Genomic DNA, 20,782 nt, shown 5'->3' on the forward strand with positions numbered 1-20,782 from the left:
GGACCGCTTTCAGCCAGGGCCATCGTACCGAGTCGAAGGCCTTGACCGCGTCTAACGACACTATAGCCAACTCGCCTGTGACCTCCTCAGTTTAGTCAATGATATGGTGTAGCCTCCTGTGGTTATCGGTGATGTTCCTGCCTGGAACATATCCCGTCTGATCTGGGTGTATCAGTTTCCTAATCACCTTCTTCAGTCTATTAGCCAGCACAGCGGTGAGTATTTTGCTGTCCTGGTTAAGCATGGACAACGGTCTATAAGACCCGCACTCCACGGCCAGCTTGCCTGGTTTCAAGAGTGGGATGATCACAGCCTCGCGGAGGGACAATGGGAGTTCCCCCTGCTCATAGGCCTCGTTGAAAGTGGCAAGCAGTGGCTGAAGCAACTCTTGCTTGTATGTTTTGTAGAACTCGCTGTGCAGCCCATCCGAACCAGGCGCCTTGCAAGTGGGCAAGTTCTGAATCACTACCTCCAGCTCATCCGAGGTGACGGGTGCATCTTACTCCGCGCGTTCTAGGTCATCCAGGGTGGGCAGTTCTATGTCCTCCAATGTGTCCAGTATGTCTTGACACATATCCTCCCCCGTGTCCTCATAAAAGTGTCTGTAAAACTTAAGGAACTCCTCATTTACCTCTTTCTGGGTGTTGCATATGCAACCTCTCTCATCCTTAATCTCACTGATCACCGAGCGGGGAGTCTCACTCTTATACAGCCAGGCCACCAGTCTGCCCGGCTTGTTGCCCCCTGCGTGTATCCTCTCCGTATATTTCCTGTAATTGAGTCTGCATAGTCCATCCCAGAGTGCGCTGCAGGACAACTGTAGCCCCTTTACTTTGGTTCTGTTATCATGAGCGGTGCTCTCGCAATGCGTGAGATCCTCTAGCTCTCTTTCCACCTCCTGGAGTTCCCTTTCGACGCCCCCATGTAGCCCCTTAGCTTTGGAAATGGCTACCCCGCGCACCACCACCTTAAACGCTTCCCACAGTGTGCCCACAGAGCTTACGCTTCCCGTATTTATATCAAAGTATTCTTCGATGGCATCCCTCAGGCCCTCCCAAAACCTCTCGTCCTGCAGAGCCTCGGTCCTGAGTCTCCATGTAGGGATCCGCGGTCTTGGGGGCTGGTGTCTCCAGTCTACCACCAAGGGCGAGTGGTCAAATAGTACTCGGGCCTTGTATTCTGCTCCTTCTATGTCTCTCACTATCTCGGCTGTTACAAACATGTAATCTAAACTTGTGTGCAAATCATGTGGCGCTGCGTAGTGTGAATACTGCCTATCCGTGGGAAGCAGCCTTCTCCACGCATCCTCTAGGCCTAGGTCTTTCAGTAAGGTACCCAGAGCTTTGGCTGCCGGTGCCGTTTTCCCTGCCCTGTCCTTGAACCTGTCCATTCTGGGATTCACGGTACAGTTAAAGGCCCCCCCACACTACCGTACCCCCTGCCAGGGGGCCAAGTTTACCGTAGAGGGTCCTAAAGTAAGCCGCTGTGTCGTTATTGGGGGGTACAAATTTATGATATGCACTTCCCTGTTTTCCAGGAGACCCGTTACCACCACCATTCTACCCTCCGGGTCCATCGTAGAATCAAGCACCCGAAACGGCACATGAGGTGCCACCCAAGTAATGACCCCTCTAGCATACGCCGAGTACGCCGCCCCCACAACATTGCCCTTCCATTTCCTCCTGACCACCTCCAGCCTTTCCCTAGTGAGGTGGGTCTCCTGCAGCAGGACTATGTCTATGCGCATCCTCTTTAAGTACAACATCACTTTGTTACGTTTCAGGTAGCTGTCAAGGCCCCGTACATTCCAGGTCACAATTCTGAGATTACCCGATGTCATCCGGTCGGACTATCCCCATCCCATCCCATCCCTTCCCATAATGCTCCCCATGTTAGTTTGTTTCCTGGCTCTCTCCCTTCTATTCACAAACAATACCCCCCTCCCCCCAACTTCACACCACTGCACACAACTCCCCCTCTCCCCCCTCCCCACCAACCCCCAACAATAGCCCAGCTCCATTCTGTGTTTATTGTTAACCAGTGTGAGGCATGTTTTTAGGTCCAGTGACTGTTGGGAGGTTGTTTTTGATTCTGTGTCAACTACGGTTCTGTTTTTGCCCTGTATTTGAAGGCCGCTCCTTAAAAGACAGTCTTTTTTTGCTGCCTTGCAGTGGCCTCAAATGAATCAGAAACAAGCTTTCACCGGGACGACACTTGGTCCGCCATACCAGTCACTCCGCTAACAAAGGCCTGGTACCAACTTCGACTCCTCTCTCTCCTTCTCGCCTCTTCACGGAACTTGACAAGAAGGCCCACTTTCAGCTGCACCACCTCAGGGGCATTCTTCCTTTCCTCACCTTCCCCAAGAAACTCAGTCTCCAGAGCTCTGGTGCTCTCCAGGCTGGACTACTGCAACAGCCTCTTCCCCAATCTGCCTAACTCCTCCCTTGGCCCCTTTCAACTAATCCAGAATAGGACTGCAAGACTTATCCTTGGCCTCAAGCCCATGGACTGCATCTCTCCAGCCCTAAAATCTCTCCACTGGCTCCCGGTTGCTGCAAGCATCATGTGCAAGACCCTATGCATCATCCACAAGACCTGCTGGGGCCTGAGACCGCGCTACATCCAACTCTCTCTCCTTAAATACCACCCTTCTAGTACTGTTAAGTATTTCAATCAGGCGATACACCCTGGTCTCAACCTAGTATGCAGTGCACAACTGAAATGCCTATTTTGTTATATATATATATATATATATATATGTATATATTCAGTGAAAAAACTTTGTTAAAGGGACGTTATGGTTAAGTTGCGCTACTAAAAAGCTATGAAATTCAGTAAAAAAAACTTTGTTAAAGGGACGTTATGGTTAAGTTGCGCTACTAAAAACCTATGAAATTCAGTGAAAAAACTTTGTTAAAGGGACGTTATGGTTCAAAGTAAAACCGAAAAACCCCTGAAATTCGGCAGTTATCGTAAGAAAAGCCACCATAACTTGCGCCGCCACCGTGCACTGCTAACACTAACACCCAGGACATCAAAGATGACATCACAAATGTCATTGATGACATCACTGATGACATCACGTGGCTGGCCCTCCCTTTTTTTCCTTTCCTGACATATCTAGGCCACATGATTTTCTTCAGTAACAGTCAGGAACTAAAAATTGTAAATTACTATATTCGTAGACTTATCCTTCAAGTATGTTCTTAGAATAATTCCCTTATGGTCCAGTCATATCATATGAAACATATACATAGGAGAAGTCACAACCTTGAAAGACAGCAATCCTTTTTGTGCATTAAAATTTGGATTTCCTGGAAAAACCCGGATGTAGCACGCCCTGTCCACGAACAGCCGCGGTGTCCGCGGACGGCGTCCACTTTAATCCCTGTGCCATTCCCTCATTGCATACAGCTAAGCAATCACACAATACGAATAACGTCCTCAGAACACCCCCATTTTGTGAATTTTCGAACATTTCAGGACAATTATCATTTCATTATTCAACATATTAACATTACAAATATTATACTTTCATCTTGTACTCTGCACACAATGCTATGTTTCTCCATTAGTAGCTCAGTATACTAGATAGAATCCCATAATACAATGCTATTTATATCAATGCATCGTTCAAAGCACTAATAACGGTATGATATTTATTGCAATATCCTTGACACTTTTTTCGCAACATTAAAATAAAAATCCCTATTACACAAATTCCATGAAAAGTACATACACATGTGATGTCATCAGTGATTTCATCAATGACATTTGCGATGTCATCTTTGATGTCCTGGGTGTTAGTCTTAGCAGTGCACGGTGGTGGCGCGAGTTATTTTTCATAGCTTACCATAACTTGCGATTTTCAGGGTTCTTTCGGCTGTACTTAAAACCATAACGTCCTTTAAACAAACTTTTTTTAATATCACGCAAAAAATATACAAACATGGCGATCAAAAACCAACTTCTACAGATGGCCCTACACAGAATGTTGCAAAGTAAGAATTTATGCTCGTTCACAGTGAAGGTCAACTGCTTCCATTTTTTTTCTCGGGCCCCGGAGAGGCTCACGAAGTTGTATTGTGTTTTGACCTTGACGGACAGAGATTGTGATGAAAGACTTCTCTTGAAGGAGTGTTGCTAAAACGTAAGAGAAGATGATGAAATTTATGAAACGAAACCACTTTTATATATTATATCACTATGCGAAAGTTCGTTGGCACACACAGAGTCGTATTTTGGGACTGCACCACTCGTAGACAATGGAAATTGCAATTGTACTGTAAGCAACCCTTTAGATTATTTTATACCAAATATAATTACAATAGCGTAGCATTAAAGACCGCTCAAGTTGAACTTGTTCGTTGAAACTGGCATAATGTTTTTCTATCGCGCACTATCACTGCCAAATTGATACCCTGTTGTTTAGAGGGCTCTCAAAAAGGCAGACGACACAGGGTGGGTTAATAGAAATAATTTAACCGGTCCATAGGCGGTCAAGCACTCTACTCGCTGTGCCACTTCACTGTAGCCTGTCAAATGGCACAGCGAGTACAACGCTCGCTTTGACATCCGTGCACAGCTTGCTAACGCAAGTTCGAAATCCCGGCAAGGCCAAACTCAGCCTTTCATCCTTCCTTGGTCGATAAATGAGCACCACACACCGTGGTTAATAATAAGCACCGCTTAGATACCTCACGGTTCTTAGCGCTATATGAATGGGAAAATATTATTATTTTATTATTAACATACTCCGTTGCACTATCTTCGATAGCAAATAGTTTCACGCCCTAATAAATAAAATGATGATTTTTAATGAAGATCGGCTGGTGAGACTAATTTATGTTTTTTAAAACAGGTATGTGGCCCCATTTTGCCTATGTCACGATTTACAGACTCCAGCGGATGGGGTCTTCAACTGCCAGGTGCAGGTACAAATATGCAACTTCATGACCCTCACCATTTTATGGGACAATCGCCAAGGACCAATATGCCCTTACGCAGTACTAGCGGCTACAAACAAGATACCAACCAATAGGGTGGTCTAATGGCTCGTTTTTGGAGCAACCTTCCGATTATCAGAGCGATCATTTACTGCTTTTATCATAAACCAACAGCCTATCTACCGCAAAGGAACAACGCGTGGCTCCAAATAAACTTTTGCTCATCGACAGCAGAGACAATAGCAAATCGCTGAATATTCACTAAACATTTCATGTGAAATAAATGTACTTAACCAAATGTACAATCCTGCTGTTTACTTTTAAACCACAGTTTCATATTCCGAATTGTGGCGCACTGAGTTGTAAGCTGATCTAACCTCTGTACCGCAAAGGAACATCACGTGCCTCAACATGAACTTTTGCGGATCGACAACAAAGACAAATGCAAATTGCTGAATATTCTCTAACTATTTGATGTCAAATAAATGTACTTTACAAAATTTACAATCTTGCTGTTTGCTTTTAAATCACTGTTTCATATTCCGAATTGTGGCGCGCTGTGTTGTGACATAATATGTGTTGTCTTCCGGGTTCTGTGTAAAGTCACTTAGGACTGGAGAGGACTGGGCGCGTTTGATGACGCACCCTGTAACGTCACAGAGCGAGGCGGGGAATATGAATGCTTTGATAATATCAGGCTTAGGGGCGGGAGATATGATTTAGTGTCGCAAAAGCAAGTCAGCCAGGTCAATAGCACCAGTCATAGGATTATCACATAATGTCGGCGCACACCATCTGGATTTATCGTTTCTTTAGTGGACAAAAAGTCGGTTGACGCCCATAGGAAATTGTACTATTAGCGGACAAAAGGAGTGGTCTTAAAACACTTTCACCCTGACAACGGACAATAAAAACAACGTTCTCAGAACACCCCCATTTTGTGTAATTGCAACCATTTCGGGACACCGCAAGTGTTCTTAGAACACATTCAACTAGACAGATTACATTACGGACAGCGTCCTGAGGACACCCCCTGTTTGTGTATTTACGAACAATTAAGTACACCGCGAGTGTTCATAGCTCATTTTTACCTTCCTTGCGAACAAAAATGACACATACTCCGTCCTCTAAACACCCCACCATTTAGTTTATTTACAAAATGTCAGAACAGCCATGTTCTCCGCGGACAAATCGAACGCAACAAAAACGTCTAGCACATAAAAAAAACAAAACATTGAACCTATCTCATACTCCCCCACCCTCCCCAAACACTCTTACACACCAACACAGGGCACTAAATACAATTTTTTTATCCACGTTTGACGGCGAATACAAGATGGCGGGCGCCACAGAAAATCTGACGCGCTCCACGCCCCTCGCCGTCCAATCAGCGAACACGTCACATGTCCGCGGACATGACGCAAAGCCATGGGCCAATCGGGGTGATGTCCACGGAGCGAACAGGGAAGTCCGTCCGCGAAGCGAACACAGATATCACTAATTTTTTTGCCTTATATTTTGGTCATTTTTAAAAAAAACTACTGGACCGATTTACACCAAATTTGCAAAAGCACGCTTTTGGGACCAGGCCACCGCTCCTGCCGCAAATTTGGTGTAAATCCGTCCAGCGGTTCGGGCTGTAGCCGTGCGCAAATTTTTTTCCCATTCAGTCTATAGGGAAAAAAAAGTTTTGGGACCCCCACTATAACTTTTCCCCCCCTGGACGAATCCTCACCAAACTTTGCAGAAGAAAATTCAGAGTGGGCCATATACTTTGTTTGCAAAGTTTGGTGAGGATTCGTCCAGGGGGAACGAAGTTATAAGCCGCCCAAAAAGTGCTCTTCCTATGGAAACACCAACTTAGCCATAACTACATGGCCACTACCGTGGCCATGTAATATATATATATATATATATGTGTTCAATATTTGAGAGATACACCACTCATATCACACCCCTTATTCAAATACCCGAGATCACGATGGACCAGGAACCAGGCTGGTTGGTAAAGGCAATAGTTATTTATTTAAAATTCAAATCAATCACACTTTTTAATATATGGGGCAGCAATCACCAAGGTTTTGACAATAACAAATATGAATGCGAACAATGCAATTAAATTAACCCATAAGCAACACAGATCAAAAACACCAGAGTATAGAGACACTTTTGAATGTTTGGAAAGATAGCACTCAAGTTAGGTTTTCCCCCTGCAGTATTCCTCAACCCACAAATAATCAATTCTAAATAGATATAAGGAAGCAGCAGGTAATCAGGAATGAGGAATAAGAACCAGCATTCAAATCCAACCTTCCCTCCCCAAACAAGAGAGAAAAACGGATTTGAAACCCTTGCAATGTTAAAATGACACTCAGAAATGGCTGAATAAAACAACGAATGTGTGCTAAAATCCTTAAATAAGTACAAATCTTTACGGGAGCAACACTGAAAAGTTACTAGCAATCATAAGCAAAAGCTTGAGCAAAAGCATACAATTTGAAAATGAATGGCAGATTTAAAACATTTGATAATCACAATAACACGTGTAAAACTTTGCAAAAATGTTCATTCCCGCCTGAAATTAACCAGATGGTTGGGGTCTAGCTATAGATCTTAGGTACAATCAGGAAGTGAAATTAACAGGCCGATTCATGGAATTAATGTGCGCCGAAAATCGCAGTGCAAGTGGCCTGGGTACGTGTATTTCAGGGGTGCGCAAGAAGTTTCACACGCGATTGTCCTGGGTACGTGTATTTCAGGGGTGCGCGAGAAGTTTTACACGCGATTGTCCTGGGTACGTGTATTTCAGGGGTGCGCGAGAAGTTTCACACGCGATTGTCCTGGGTACGTGTATTTCAGGGGTGCGCGAGAAGTTTTACACGTGATTGTCCTGGGTACGTGTATTTCAGGGGTGCGCAAGAGGTTTCACACGCGATTGTCCTGGGTACGTGTATTTCAGGGGTGCGCAAGAAGTTTTACACGCGATTGTCCTGGGTACGTGTATTTCAGGGGTGCGCGAGAAGTTTCACACGCGATTGGCCTGGGTACGTGTATTTCAGGGGTGCGCGAGAAGTTTCACACGCGATTGTCCTGGGTACGTGTATTTCAGGGGCTCGCGGGTGGTTTTACACGCGATAGGGCCTGGGGGAGCGGGGTACGTGTATTTCAGTGGTGCGCGAGAAGTTTCACACGCGATTGTCCTGGGTACGTGTATTTCAGGGGCTCGCGAGTGGTTTTACACGCGATCGGGCCTGGGGGAGCAGGGTACCACTCACCGTCTGCCTTGCGTGTAGAAGAACGCGTAGCCAACACCCACCCACTGTGAAGTAATAGCGTGTGAACCCCAATGCCTGCAAAACACACACACCGCACCCCACGAAAAGCACGTACAGAGCAATGGAAATCCATGTGGGATCTTCAAGCCCTGCCAGGGCAACGCCCGTGCGCGATACGTCACAGACGCGCTTACGCGCTAAGGGCCTTTGGTCCAATGGAATCGCGTAAGGCCGAATTACTGCCCCCCACAGCCCCGAGCAGCCTCCCAAGAGCCATCTGCTGCTGCCTGCCTGCTGCCACCGTGCCCTGCCATTTGGTGCCTGCACATCAGCCATCTGCAGGGGTCCAGTTGCTGTGTCCACCCCTGCTGGAACAGAAGACTCCCGACTGGGATACCATCGCTCCACAGCCCAGCCCCAGGACCCAGTTGCCCACCCACGCCTGCCTCGGGGGTCGCCATGTCGGGGCAAACACCATCCGAGACCACTGGCGACCCCCAGCCAGAGGGGCAGAGGGCCACCAGCTTCAGTCAGAAGGAAGTTGGTGTCCTGGTGGAGCAAGTCCTGTGGCATTATGATGCCCTATTCGGATCATCACGCGCCAACAAGGATGGACGGGACAGGATCTGGGACGACTTTGTGGTTGCCATCAACGCGGAGGGGGTGGCACCCGCACCATCAAGCAAGTGAAGAAGCGCTGGGAGGACTTGAGGTCCAGGACCCTCATGAAGGCCCGGCGCCTCCTGAAGGGGGGCTGGGGTACCATGAGTACCATCCAGCTGAGGGTCCTGGAACGCGTACGCCCAGCGCTCTACACCCAGATCCTTGAGGGGCAGACCCGTCCGGAGTTGAGCGGTAAGTGGCCAAGCATTGCTGTGTGAGACAGGGCATGTTGCAGTGTGCTGGTTTTCTGATACTTGCCTGTATGTGTGACATAGGCCATGTATGTATGTATGTGTGTGTGCAGGGACATCATGGTCATGCATGTGAGGCCAGTAATGTGTGAACCACATGGTTGGTGCACGTGTTCAAATGCAACATGGGGAGATCTATGCGGAATGGACACATGAAAGCATGCCAGTCTCTGTTCCTGGACATGGGTGGGGGTGAGGGATGGGTGCTGATGCCATGTACATGTATGGTGTCCATGTCTGTGTGTCTGACCTGGTATCTGTGACTTGTAAATGGAATGGTTGCATGACACATGTCTGTGACAATGTTCAGATTCACTGATGCAGCCTAGTCATCCTTGTATCCACTGTGTCTGGGGTGTACGAGTCCAGATGCATGAAACTACGGTGAAGTGTGTGCATGTGATAGGCATGACCCATGATGCATGTGAGTTTTAAACCAACATTGTATGTTTCAAGAGTCCCTTGGACATGTATGCTAATGTCCATAGCATGTGCCATGCCTGTTACTGCATGTGTTTTGCCTGCACTAACCCATGTGTTGTGGAGGGACATGATGGAAGTGATGTTTGACAGTGCCACTCATCTGCTATTGCTTCCTGTCTAGGGGACCATTGTACAGTACCCTGATGCTTGTGTTCCTCCCTCTACACAGCGGCAAGTGAAGAAGAGGGCGGAGACGGCGCTGTGGAGCCAAGCGGCGGGGATGCCCCCACGGCTGCAGCGGAAGGGGTGGGTGAGCCCCCACAGGAGCTTGCAAAGCCGGAAGACGGTGTGGAGCCATCCAGGTTGGTGGTTTCCACAGAGGAGGAGGAGGCCGCTACTGAGCCGCGCATGGGGCCTGGTGGGGGCATCCCTGCTGGTGCAAGTGGTGCAGTCCAGGGCCAGGGGCAGGAGGCAGCACAGGTCGCCGCTTGGGGGCCTGTGCATGTCACTGTCCCTGACACTGCGACTGCAGCACCATGCACCAGCAGGGATGCCCCATCCCAGGCCCGTCTGCAGGTAGGGGGGGATGTCCATGTCATCTGACACTCCTCTGCCTGGGGACGAGGGGACCCCCAGCTGTATGGAGAAGGTCCTGATTGGTGTCTCGTTGCGCACGGGTGTCATATGTGATGAGTTGCGTGCTTCCCAGGGGGGAGCACGCACGTCATCACGAAGAGCACCGTGCCAACGTGGCCCAGTTGGGAGCGACCATGGTCGGGGGTTTCGTACATGTGTCGGCCACTCTGGCGACCCTTTCCTCCTCTGTGGAGGCTGTGCGCCAGTCGTTCTCAATGCCGTCTTCCGGCCCACATGCCACCAGGGCCCCCTGTGGACCTGCCCCAACCAACGCAGCCAGCTCGGTGGGGATCCCATCCCTGCCACAGTCGGGAGTTGGAGGTTCAGCAGGGGTGGACACACCAGCAACTGGACCCGGGCAGATGGTGGATGTGACGGTATCATCTGGCAGGGCACGTGCACGACGGCATCGGTGGATACCATCAGCCTTGATGCCGTCGTGCTGGCAGAGGCAGTGGCGTCAGAGGCAGCGGCAGGCTCGACGTGGGAGGCATCATGGCTCGGGGCCATCAACATCAGAGGGGTAGGCATCGGCCGGAGGGTAGGAGAACCCTGGAATGGGAGTGTCTTCCCTGTGGGAGCGGTTGGGCCAGCAGATGGGTGCGGAGCAGCGGCGGGCGGAGGAGGAACGGCTCACAATGGTCAGGGCGGAGTCCTCCATGCGGAGGTCGCTGAGGCTGGCTGAGTGCCTCGAGGGTATTCGCAGGGAGTTGGAGCTGGACACTGCATTATCCCTGCAAGACCTCGGGGCCAGTGAACATGCCCGCCTCCAAGCCATTGAACAGGAGTTCGATGATGCCCTGGCCCATGACATCAACCAGTGAGCTGTTGGACATGCCAGCCACCATTTTTATATAGTTAGTTAGTGTTAGGTTTCATTTTGGTTTTCATTTATTTTGGGGTGCTTCAATGCCCCACATTTTTGTATATAGTTCTTCATTAGTGTATTTTGGTAGATTTAATTTCAACTGTTGGGGTCATGGACCCAGGATTTCATCCTTGTAAATAGTTGGACTGTGTATTTTTCGGCATTTGGAATTTTATTTGACCATGGAGCAATGGATTTTACTTTTTTCTTGCAGTTTGGATTTGCTTTGTTGCAGTGAGAGTTTGGAGTCATTTTGTTTTGTGTTCTTTTTTGGATTCAGATTTCATTTTTTAATGATTTTCTGTCATTCAGCATTTCATTCCTTTTGTCCATTGTTTGGTGTTTTTATTTGTTTCACTGCATTTTTTGTTCAATACATATTTTTCCTTAGTTCAATGTGTGGTATTCTCTCATTGGTTTCATGCATGTCACGATGTGGCTTTTCACATTCACTGGCCCCCATTGTGGGTGTGTGTGACAGACATGTGTTGATGTACATACATGCCATTTAGGTTCTTTCATGTAATGACCATTTCAATGTGGGGTGTATGTTAGACTTGGTTGGTTATTTGGCCAGGGGTGGCGTGCGGTTGGATTTGGGTGGACATGAGGGCCATGATTGTGGGTTATGTTGTTGTGTTCGGGGGGTACATGAGTGGGGGCCTGCTGGCAGGTGCCCCGCACTGCTGGGGGGTCGGGATGCTGGGAGACATGAGTTGGTGTTCATATTGCAAGGTGACATGTGGCTTGGCTTGGGGGCATGCCCATGGTGGATGGGCTGCCTGCGGGACATGACTAGGGGTGCAGGGTAGTCCCCTGTGGTGTGGGCTGCCTGCAGGGGCCGTGCAGGGGGTATAGGGGATACACGTACACAGGCCAATCGCGTGTAGAACTTCCTGCGCACCCCTGGAATACACGTACACCGCTCCCCCCAGGCCCGATCGAGTGTAAAACTTCCCGCGCGCCCCTGAAATACACGTACACTGCTCCCCCCAGGCCCAATCGCGTGTAAAACTTCCCGCGCACCCCCGGAATACACGTACACCGCTCCCCCAGGCCCGATCGCGTGTAAAACTTCCCCTGCACCCCTGAAATATACGTACCCAGCCCAATCGCGTGTGAAAAAACCCGCGCACCCCTGAAATACACGTACCCAGGCCAGTCGCGTGTGAAAACACCCACGCACCCCTGAAATACACGTACCCAGGCCAATCGCGTAGAACTTCACGCGCACCCCTGGAATACACGTACACCGCTCCCCCAGGCCCGATCGCGTGTAAAGCTTCCCCCGCACCCTTGAAATACACGTACCCAACCCAATCGCATGTAAAACTTCCCGCGCACCCCTGGAATATACGTACACCGCTCCCCCAGGCCCGATCGCGTGTAATACTTCCCGCGCACCCCTGAAATACACGTACCCAGCCCAATTGCGTGTAAAACTTCCCGCGCACCCCTGGAATACACGTACACCGCTCCCCCAGGCCCGATCGCGTGTAAAACTTCCCGCACACCCCTGAAATACACATACCCAGCCCAATCGCGTGTGAAAACACCCGCGCACCCCTGAAATGCACGTACCCAGGCCAATCGCGTGTGAAACTTCCCGCGCACCCCTGAAATACACGTACCCAGGCCAATCGCGTGTGAAACTTCCCGCGAACCCCAGTTATACACGTACCCCGCTCGCACAGGCCCTTTCGCGTGTGGAAGTTACCGCGAAACCCGTAATACACGTTCCCCGCTTGGCGTTTGCTGTTTGGCAGTCCGGTAAACTGGTTTTGGGTTGTCGCAGACCTTTGCGCTGGATTGGGGATTTTGATGCCTTTTCCTTGTGCGAGGGCGTTCTTGGGGGCGTAACTTGCGCTGCTGCAGGGTCGCTGTGCCACGGCTGGTTTTGGAGGCTAAAATCCATGAATACGCTGTGCGCTGAAATGGATTTTATCGCACGCGGCTGCGCCACTTTTGTGCGAATTTCCATGAATTATCCTGTAAGTATCTAGCTATTAAACTGAGGGACATAGGTAATGTAGAGTAAGAGGCGTTTTTGGAAAAATCTGGTAGTGAAAACGGAAAGGAAATTCAGTTTGGACAAAATAGTTTTACTCTATATTAGAGCAATCAGGCTAGAATACTGAAAAGGGACACAGTAACCACAAGGGTTGATTCGTGAGTTCAACCCTAGTTCCCCAGCGCCCGCCCTGGCGGAACCCGACCTATCACTCGAAATAGGATGAATAGCTTAGGATTTACAAGACAAAAATGACTAAATAGATAGCGCTAAATCAATGACCGGGTTGCAATAATGATTCTGACAATTTTTCAAGTTATTAAGGTAAGGATAGGATGGTTTAGAGATTGGGATAGGACAAGGCAAGATATGTAGACTATGGATTTCTATGGGTTCCTATTAATACTTACAGTCCACTTTAGTTTAGGATATTGGACCGTCAAGGCTTCTGGTCACCACAAGGATCTGGTCTAGCAATTCTGGTCACCGGACTGCACTGGACTGGCACTCTGCTGGTTACTGGATACTACAGATCAGCGGGATGGCAGGTTTGCAGCAAGCATGCATTTAGTGAGCAGCAAGCCAGGTTAAATTCAGGTTGCTTTCCCAAAACACCACAGTTCTCTTTGGTTATTGGGATAATTAAAAATTGAGGCCTAGCTGCTGAAGCAGGATCAGCAAGTTTTGGCCTTGTGTTTGGGATCTGGATTCTAGATGGATAATTGCAAGAAGACAGGAACAGACAGAACACCGGGCAGGAAATCAGGAATCAGTGTGTTCCTGTGTGTTGTCAGGGGCTCTTATTTATAATGCCATGTGACATCATCATAGTATATGACAGGGGCAGGCTTTACTACACACTCCCCTAACAATAGGATTGGGCAAGAGTAGTAACCTCCACCTTGCTCTTTGCGGGTTGGACTTCTAAGGGAATGGTGTCAGGTTTATGAGGTTAAGTTTACAATGTCCCAACAATCCCACATTTACTTTACTTAAAATCCGATTTAGCCAAAAACCTAAATTTCTTTACTTGCAATCTCTTGCCAAATTATACACACATTTTGCATGTGATGTGCAGCACAGATTAGTCCAAACCTCCAGTCTGTGTGACCTTGTTTCGCCTTTCTGATACATTTTGGTAATTTTAAACCTGAAAGATTTGGCCTAAAATTCCCCAACTTTGTACACAAATGCAAATTATCCCCAGGCATGTATGTACAAAATGTTATGTTTGCAACATGGATGTTTTTCTTGAAATACAACATATATCACCATTTCTGTTCAGAGTGTGTCAAGACATTCTACCAAGTTTTAAAATACAGGCCGGAATTCCACTTTTACGCTGTGAAAATTCCACATTTTTAACAATTTTGTTCTTTAAAAAATAGTCTTAAGAACAACTGGGGGTCATTGTCTGTCATTTTTTTCTTCCCAGCTGACATCAACTGGCATAGGGGGTTGATTCAACCTGAGTGAAGTTTTATGGTCTTTGACACCTCCGGCTTCCTTTTCTGGGGAGCTGCATTGTCCTGAATTCCAACAGAGACGAAAGTGTGCTCCACCCTATGACTATCAGTGGGTTGGCAGGATCTGCTGGGAGAGATGGCCCTTTTTTGCAGAAAACCTGTTTTTCAACTTGGTAACTCAAGCCTCCCTGGGTTTAACATCTTTCCCTTTTGACCTTAAATCCAGAATTAAATAAGCCTGTTACATCAAATAACACATGTGATATATTCTCCCCAGTAACAAACCCCAAGTATAACTTTTATTTACCAGTGTACTGTTTTAAAACACAGGCATTTGTTTTTCCTTATTTTGTAAGCAGCCTATTTTCACAAATGGTGCAAACTGACATTTCTTTCTTTAATTCGGTTTTGGGCAGCTCACTCAGATTTTCACAATGTCCTTGCAGCTAAAGTCATTTTTCTTTGAATGCATGAGTTTTATCTGAACACTGGTATATGAAACTGACCAGGCAAAGATAGTGCAAGTTCTTTTGAAAACAGCTGGTGTTTGATAGATTGTGGAGAAATATGCGCGTTTTCCTGTGCGAGTAAAAGCAGAGTTCTTGGTTACTTTTTCAAAGTTACTTTTGACAGGCACTGTCATTCAGGAATAAGGCCTGGTTTTGCTGAGACACAATGGATGATCCTGGGCATGGCATGGCCTTTTTAATCACAGTGGTTTCAAAATGAATGGATGAAATTAGCGTCAAAGCAGCTTTTACAAATAGGTCTAATTTTAAAAGGGAATTTTGGGGTTTTTCAGCAAGGCAATGCTGCCTATTTACTTAATTCCTTGTTAAATGTTGCAGAGCACACTGGCACATTCCTGCACTGTGTACTCCATTCCCCCCGCCTGAAATGTGTGTAGCGGGGTAGTGCAGCCATTTTTCTGGTGGTTGTAAAAACGCAATTTTGAGATCCTGGCGCACACAGGAGTCAGCGCAGCCATTTTGCTGTTTCTTGCACCAATGCAGCAAAGTGATGTGGTGAAGCACAGCTGAGTGGGTCAATATATCCCACAGTATCCTTCTGTCTTCTAGCTCCAACTATTTTCAGGTCAGGCGTTTTTCAAGCAGAGAATGGTGGGTATATCTCTCTACTCTGAAAGTGCTTCCCTCTGGAATGTCATCCCCTCCCCTCTCAGACTTGAGATGGTCCTCCTCAAGTTCTGGAAGCTTCTCAAGGCCCTCCTTTTCTCTTCCTCCCTCCCTCTTCCCCCTTCCATCGCCCCTGCTAATGTCCCCCGCTGCTTCTTTGACTGGCTGTCTGGTTCCTTCATATTCTTACAGGGCACCAGCCCCTCCTCGACCAGTCTACCCCTGCACTTGGTCTCCCCTGAACCCCCCTTGCCCCAACATGCACTGCCTTTCTGCTCCCTCCCCCTGCACTAGCCTGGCTGGCCGTGCACCCCTTAAGCCCTTCCAGCCCCGTCCCTCGCACTTAAACCTTCTTCCCCTGCACACTCTGCATTCCCCTGGCACTGTCCACCTGGCCTCCCCTGGCACTCGCTTAACCCACGGGCAATCTGCCCTGACCCCCCCTTTCCTCCATACTTCTTGTTACTGCACTTGTACAATGCAAATGTCACAAGGCCTAGCAGGACCGTTTTTTTTCTTCATCCCTGTTCCCCCCCCCCTCTTGTCGTGTTGTGCCTTGAAACACCTTATGCAGAGGCACATTATAAATACCCAATAAATAAAATAAAAAAAACCCTGCCACCCCTTGTGCTTCCCATCTCCCCGCCCAAGCCCTCCATATTACATCCACAGTGCGCCCCTCTGCTCCACCTCTCGACTGCCCCCCTGCACCTCAAATCACTTAACTACCCTGGCAACCGTCTCCCTATTTCCGGGCCTACTCTACTCTCTGCAGCCCTCCTCTTCCTGTGCTAGCTTTTGTGAGTGGAGTTTTTCTGGGCGGCCCAGGAAATGTCGTCCCAAGGCACACAGCGATTGTAGCAGGTGAGACCATTAATTCAAGGTAATGCAAACTAAGAGGTGCACCTTCAGTGGAAGACAAAGGAGGAGAATGTAAGGGCAACTGACCTTGTTTATTTAACACTGCTAGTTATTATAAATAAAATGCCTTGTTCCTCTAGTTGAGAAACGTGTTAATATTTTTCTGCAATTTGGTACAAATGAAAAGGTAAATGGATTTATGCTTTGTTTTAAGAACTGAAACATACTGTCTAAATGCCTTTTATCATGTCAACCTAACACATTTTGTCACAGTAATGCTTCCATGGCTATGAGGCCCAACCTTTTCTTTTTTTACCTATTAATTCCGTTTGAGGTACTTTGAAGTTTTACAGTTTTATTTTACGTTTAGATACGTAGGAATGGTAACGTTCGAGGCACATCGGCAGCAGACGCCTAAGAGAATCCTGTAGGTTCAGGGGCAATAACAAGCTGTGTAAGTGAATAGCTGGGCAAAACAAGACAATGGCAATCCAGGTGATGGGTCTACGATTTTTCTAACTATATTAAATTGACGATCATATCTATTGTCTGCTTTCATTCTGTACACTGGGAATGTTATACAAATAATAGTTCTAGTTTAATCATTATAATATTCTCACCATTGCAAATTGTATGTTATCGAAAATCAACTTGCCATTCGTAGGTATTGGATTTGTAATTACTAAACAACTGAATCCCATTGCTTAACTGTAGCCAAAGCGTATTCCTTCTCAACTGTCAGCCACCGCTCCCTTGGATCGAGTTACACTGCCAACATTATACTCTGAAGCTTCATAAATGTAAGACAGTCTAAGTTTCCTTTTTCCCTCAACAATATTGTTTTGTAATGTAGAACATTAGCTAAACGGCGAGGAAAGAAGAACGCAGCTCTTTTTGTTGCCCCAAATAAAGAAAAATAAGATTTTTTTTTTGTTGAAGGAGCAATACCATAAAAATGTGTTCAGATCTGCTATTAGGAATCTGTAGGTGCTTTACCAAAAAAATTGAAAGCAAACGATGCAATGAATATTGTACGAAACACTTAAAACATAACACACTTTTGTATGGCCTTTAATTGCAAACTGTCTAAACATGAACTAGTCTTGTAGCCTTCTCTCTCCAGAACAGACTGTGTCCCCATATGCATACATATATACTGCTCTGCACTGTTCAGTGCAATAAAGCCATTTTGGATTGCAATTTGAATGCTTGGGTACCTTTCAGTGTGCATTCTGTTGAGCCAAAGGAGTACTTTAATATGATTTAAAAGAAGTAGACCAGGCTTCCAATGTCACCCTTTTCTAATACATACTTATGAATAAAATGGGCCTCATTGCGAGTTTGGTGGTTTTGCAGCAGTAAATCCGCCGAAATACAGCCATAGTCCATTACCTTATCGCTACTTGGTCCTGTGGAGTTGCCACGGGATTACAATTTGTGATGATTCCCCATTTTTGGATTCCCCAGTAAATGCATCTATTCACCCTACAGGGGGGTTCTCGCTATAAAAGGGCCTTTTCTTGATATATGTGTGTGTCATGCACTGTAGAAAATAAACAGTTCTGTGGGCTGATTGATTAAAGTGAACCTTCCCACCCAAAACGTGTTTGCATGGGCAGATTTACTTTTGGGAATTGGCTTACAGAAGGAGTGTCTGCACAGGACAACTCATCCAAATTCACAGCAGGATTCACTTTGGTCTCTGGCAGATCAACACCACGTTCCCCTGAGCATGGTCCGCCCTGCCACAGAGCATGGAAAAGCACAATTTCAACAATTTCACCACGGATCTTCTCTGACCTCTAAAAACATTGATTAGCCTAAATAGAAATGGCCACACTCGCAAGCATGATTATTTTCGTTTTTATTTTGTTACCTTTCCTTCTTCCAAATGAGGTGTAAATGCAAAAACTACAATTTCCGTTTTGTTCAAACTGGCCGTAACCTCTTACACATGAGGGTCAGTGAGGGGAATGCATAATCTGGAATTTGGAATGCTAGTTGTAGGCCATATGCGACTGCAACCCGATCCACCATCATCTTGTAATTTCCCCTTTTGTAAATCGAAGACTTGCAAAGAGAATTCCGTGGGTTCAGGCATACCTTGTGCCCTATGTGTATTGTGAAATAGAGTTCGATCATAAACCGATGATCCCTCAAAATGAATGGCAACTGTATATTTTCGAACTGTACTACACCAGTAAATCCCCTGAATCCCAACACTAAATATCTGAGTTGCAACGTTATAAAGTAGATTGAGCTAGTATATACGCTACTAGGAGATGTAGGCAGGTAAACCTTGGCTCTGCCTTTTGACAGCATATACCTTCAAAAATTGAGCAGGCTTCTAATAGAAGAGATGCTATCATTTTACATTTTGTGAAAAGATTGATATGTTGGCCTCCAGACCAGCATTTTCTTTTTGAACTGCCGTATAATATATTGCTATGGTTTTCTAGCTAAGTGTGAAAGGGGTGTATAAAAGCAATTCTTTCTGAGGCAAAAGTTTGGAAAGTGGTAATTGTTCTAAAATTAAAAGACTGAGGTAGTCAATATAATTATATAATTCCTGTGTTCTGCATAGACGCTTGTTATAATTTAGACTTTGTTGTTTATTGTTAGTTGGAATGGCCTTTGGTCATATGGATGTCTTCTGAAACCTGCCATATAATTAAAATGTGTGCTTCAGCCACGTGGCAAAGAATTACTGTTTCCAGGTGCCCATTTCAGCTTCTGCCAGTTGCTAGTATTCACTCAAGTAGCCACAACAATCTTACTTGCCTCCATTGACGTGAAAATGTTCAACATTTTTGGTCACCCTATCCACTTTGTTTCACTGTACATTTTCAACCTTTTCCAAAAAAAAAAAACTTTCAGTGATAGTTGCTAGTTTCTTAAAGTGTACTCATATTAGGTGAGGGTTTCTCAGTAAACCAATGAAAGCAGACAATAGTCTTCTGTGAATTACTTTTGGAACGTGGTGAGGGTCTTTGATGAATGATGTCCCCGGAATAATCTACAAAAATCATCATCTAGGAAATTCTTGAATATATCCATGGAAAAAGCTTGAGTCGCTTGAACCAGCTCTTTGGCTAGTTACATATTAATGCCTTAATTGGAATGACGTTCAAAGCAGCGAAGATATATTTCTAAATCTGCCAGTCAATTTTAAATCTCTAAAGAAACAAATAAGATATACAATTGTCTTTTTGAATGAGCTGGTATCTCAAGTTAATGTATTTCCATGGTTTCCCAGATGGTTGGACCTTTGGCCAAATGTTTTTCATTAGTGAAAGGGGTGACCTCTTGACCACAATTAACATTTAGCTTGGTAATTTTACTAACAATTGTCCAAAAGTTTAATAGATTTTGTTTTGCAGTTAATATTTATATCTGTTTTTCTGTTTCACCACAGCTACGTAACCAAGGTCAAGTCAGAGGAACGAGTGCTGCCAATGATGAATGAAAGCCCAGCAATACCGCATGCAGCGTTTCACATTTTCATATACTTCTGTGTCTATGTTCATGAGTGTCTATATCTGTATGTATACTGTAGACACGTAAGCTAGAACACACAGAGCATTTGTTAAAATACTGAATTACTGTAACTGACCTCAGAAAAGATGTAAAGGAACCTATTTTCATTGTAAATACCTTAAACATCTAAATTAAATTTCCCATCACATACAAATGTATGCAGTATAACGGTAACCTATATATTTATGAGGATGTAATGTTCAGGACCAATGTATCCTTGCATAAAAAGGAAAAAAGCTTAATATAATTCCGATGCCCAACATGATAAACCTGAATTCACATGTATTTCCCACAAACCTCGATACTTGCAGACTCCAAAATGTGAAAATTCAATTTGTATTGCTAAGTTATTATATGCTCCTAGGTTGAACATTTTTTTGTTCATTATCGGCAAGTAGCATCAAACCTAACCTGCTGAAAATAAGAATAAAAGGAATCCAATATGTTTTATTAATGTTTTCTATCGTTTAGTTTCACCTTAGCAAAACATACAAAAAGCAGATACATATCTTTTTTTGTGTGGTTACTTGTTGATATGGAGGATGAATATAGATGTTTAAGAGCCCATTAAATAATGGCAACCAGTAATGCTGAAATGACATTTTTAGAAGGCATATGGCGTGTTTTGATATGAAAGTGAAAAGTATCTTATTCACTGCAGTACTATTTATTCTTTCTGAAATTACCATTCAGAACATATTGTTTG

The 20,782-nt window shown here is 45.9% G+C and overlaps 1 protein-coding gene across 1 annotated transcript in view; it reads left to right on the top strand.

Annotated features, from left to right (window-relative positions):
• Positions 1 to 20,526, top strand: part of PITPNB (phosphatidylinositol transfer protein beta) — a 915,448-nt gene extending 894,922 nt beyond the window's left edge. The window contains exon 12 of the mRNA XM_069619364.1: positions 19,955 to 20,526. Within this exon, the coding sequence (XP_069475465.1) occupies positions 19,955 to 20,005 (51 nt within the window). The 3' untranslated portion in view covers positions 20,006 to 20,526. The remainder of the gene's footprint in view (positions 1 to 19,954) is intronic.
• Positions 20,527 to 20,782: the final 256 nt, after the last annotated feature.

The sequence above is a fragment of the Ambystoma mexicanum genome, chromosome 10, assembly GCF_040938575.1.
Source record: "Ambystoma mexicanum isolate Mex_15411 chromosome 10, UKY_AmexF1_1, whole genome shotgun sequence".
Taxonomy (NCBI): domain Eukaryota; kingdom Metazoa; phylum Chordata; class Amphibia; order Caudata; family Ambystomatidae; genus Ambystoma; species Ambystoma mexicanum.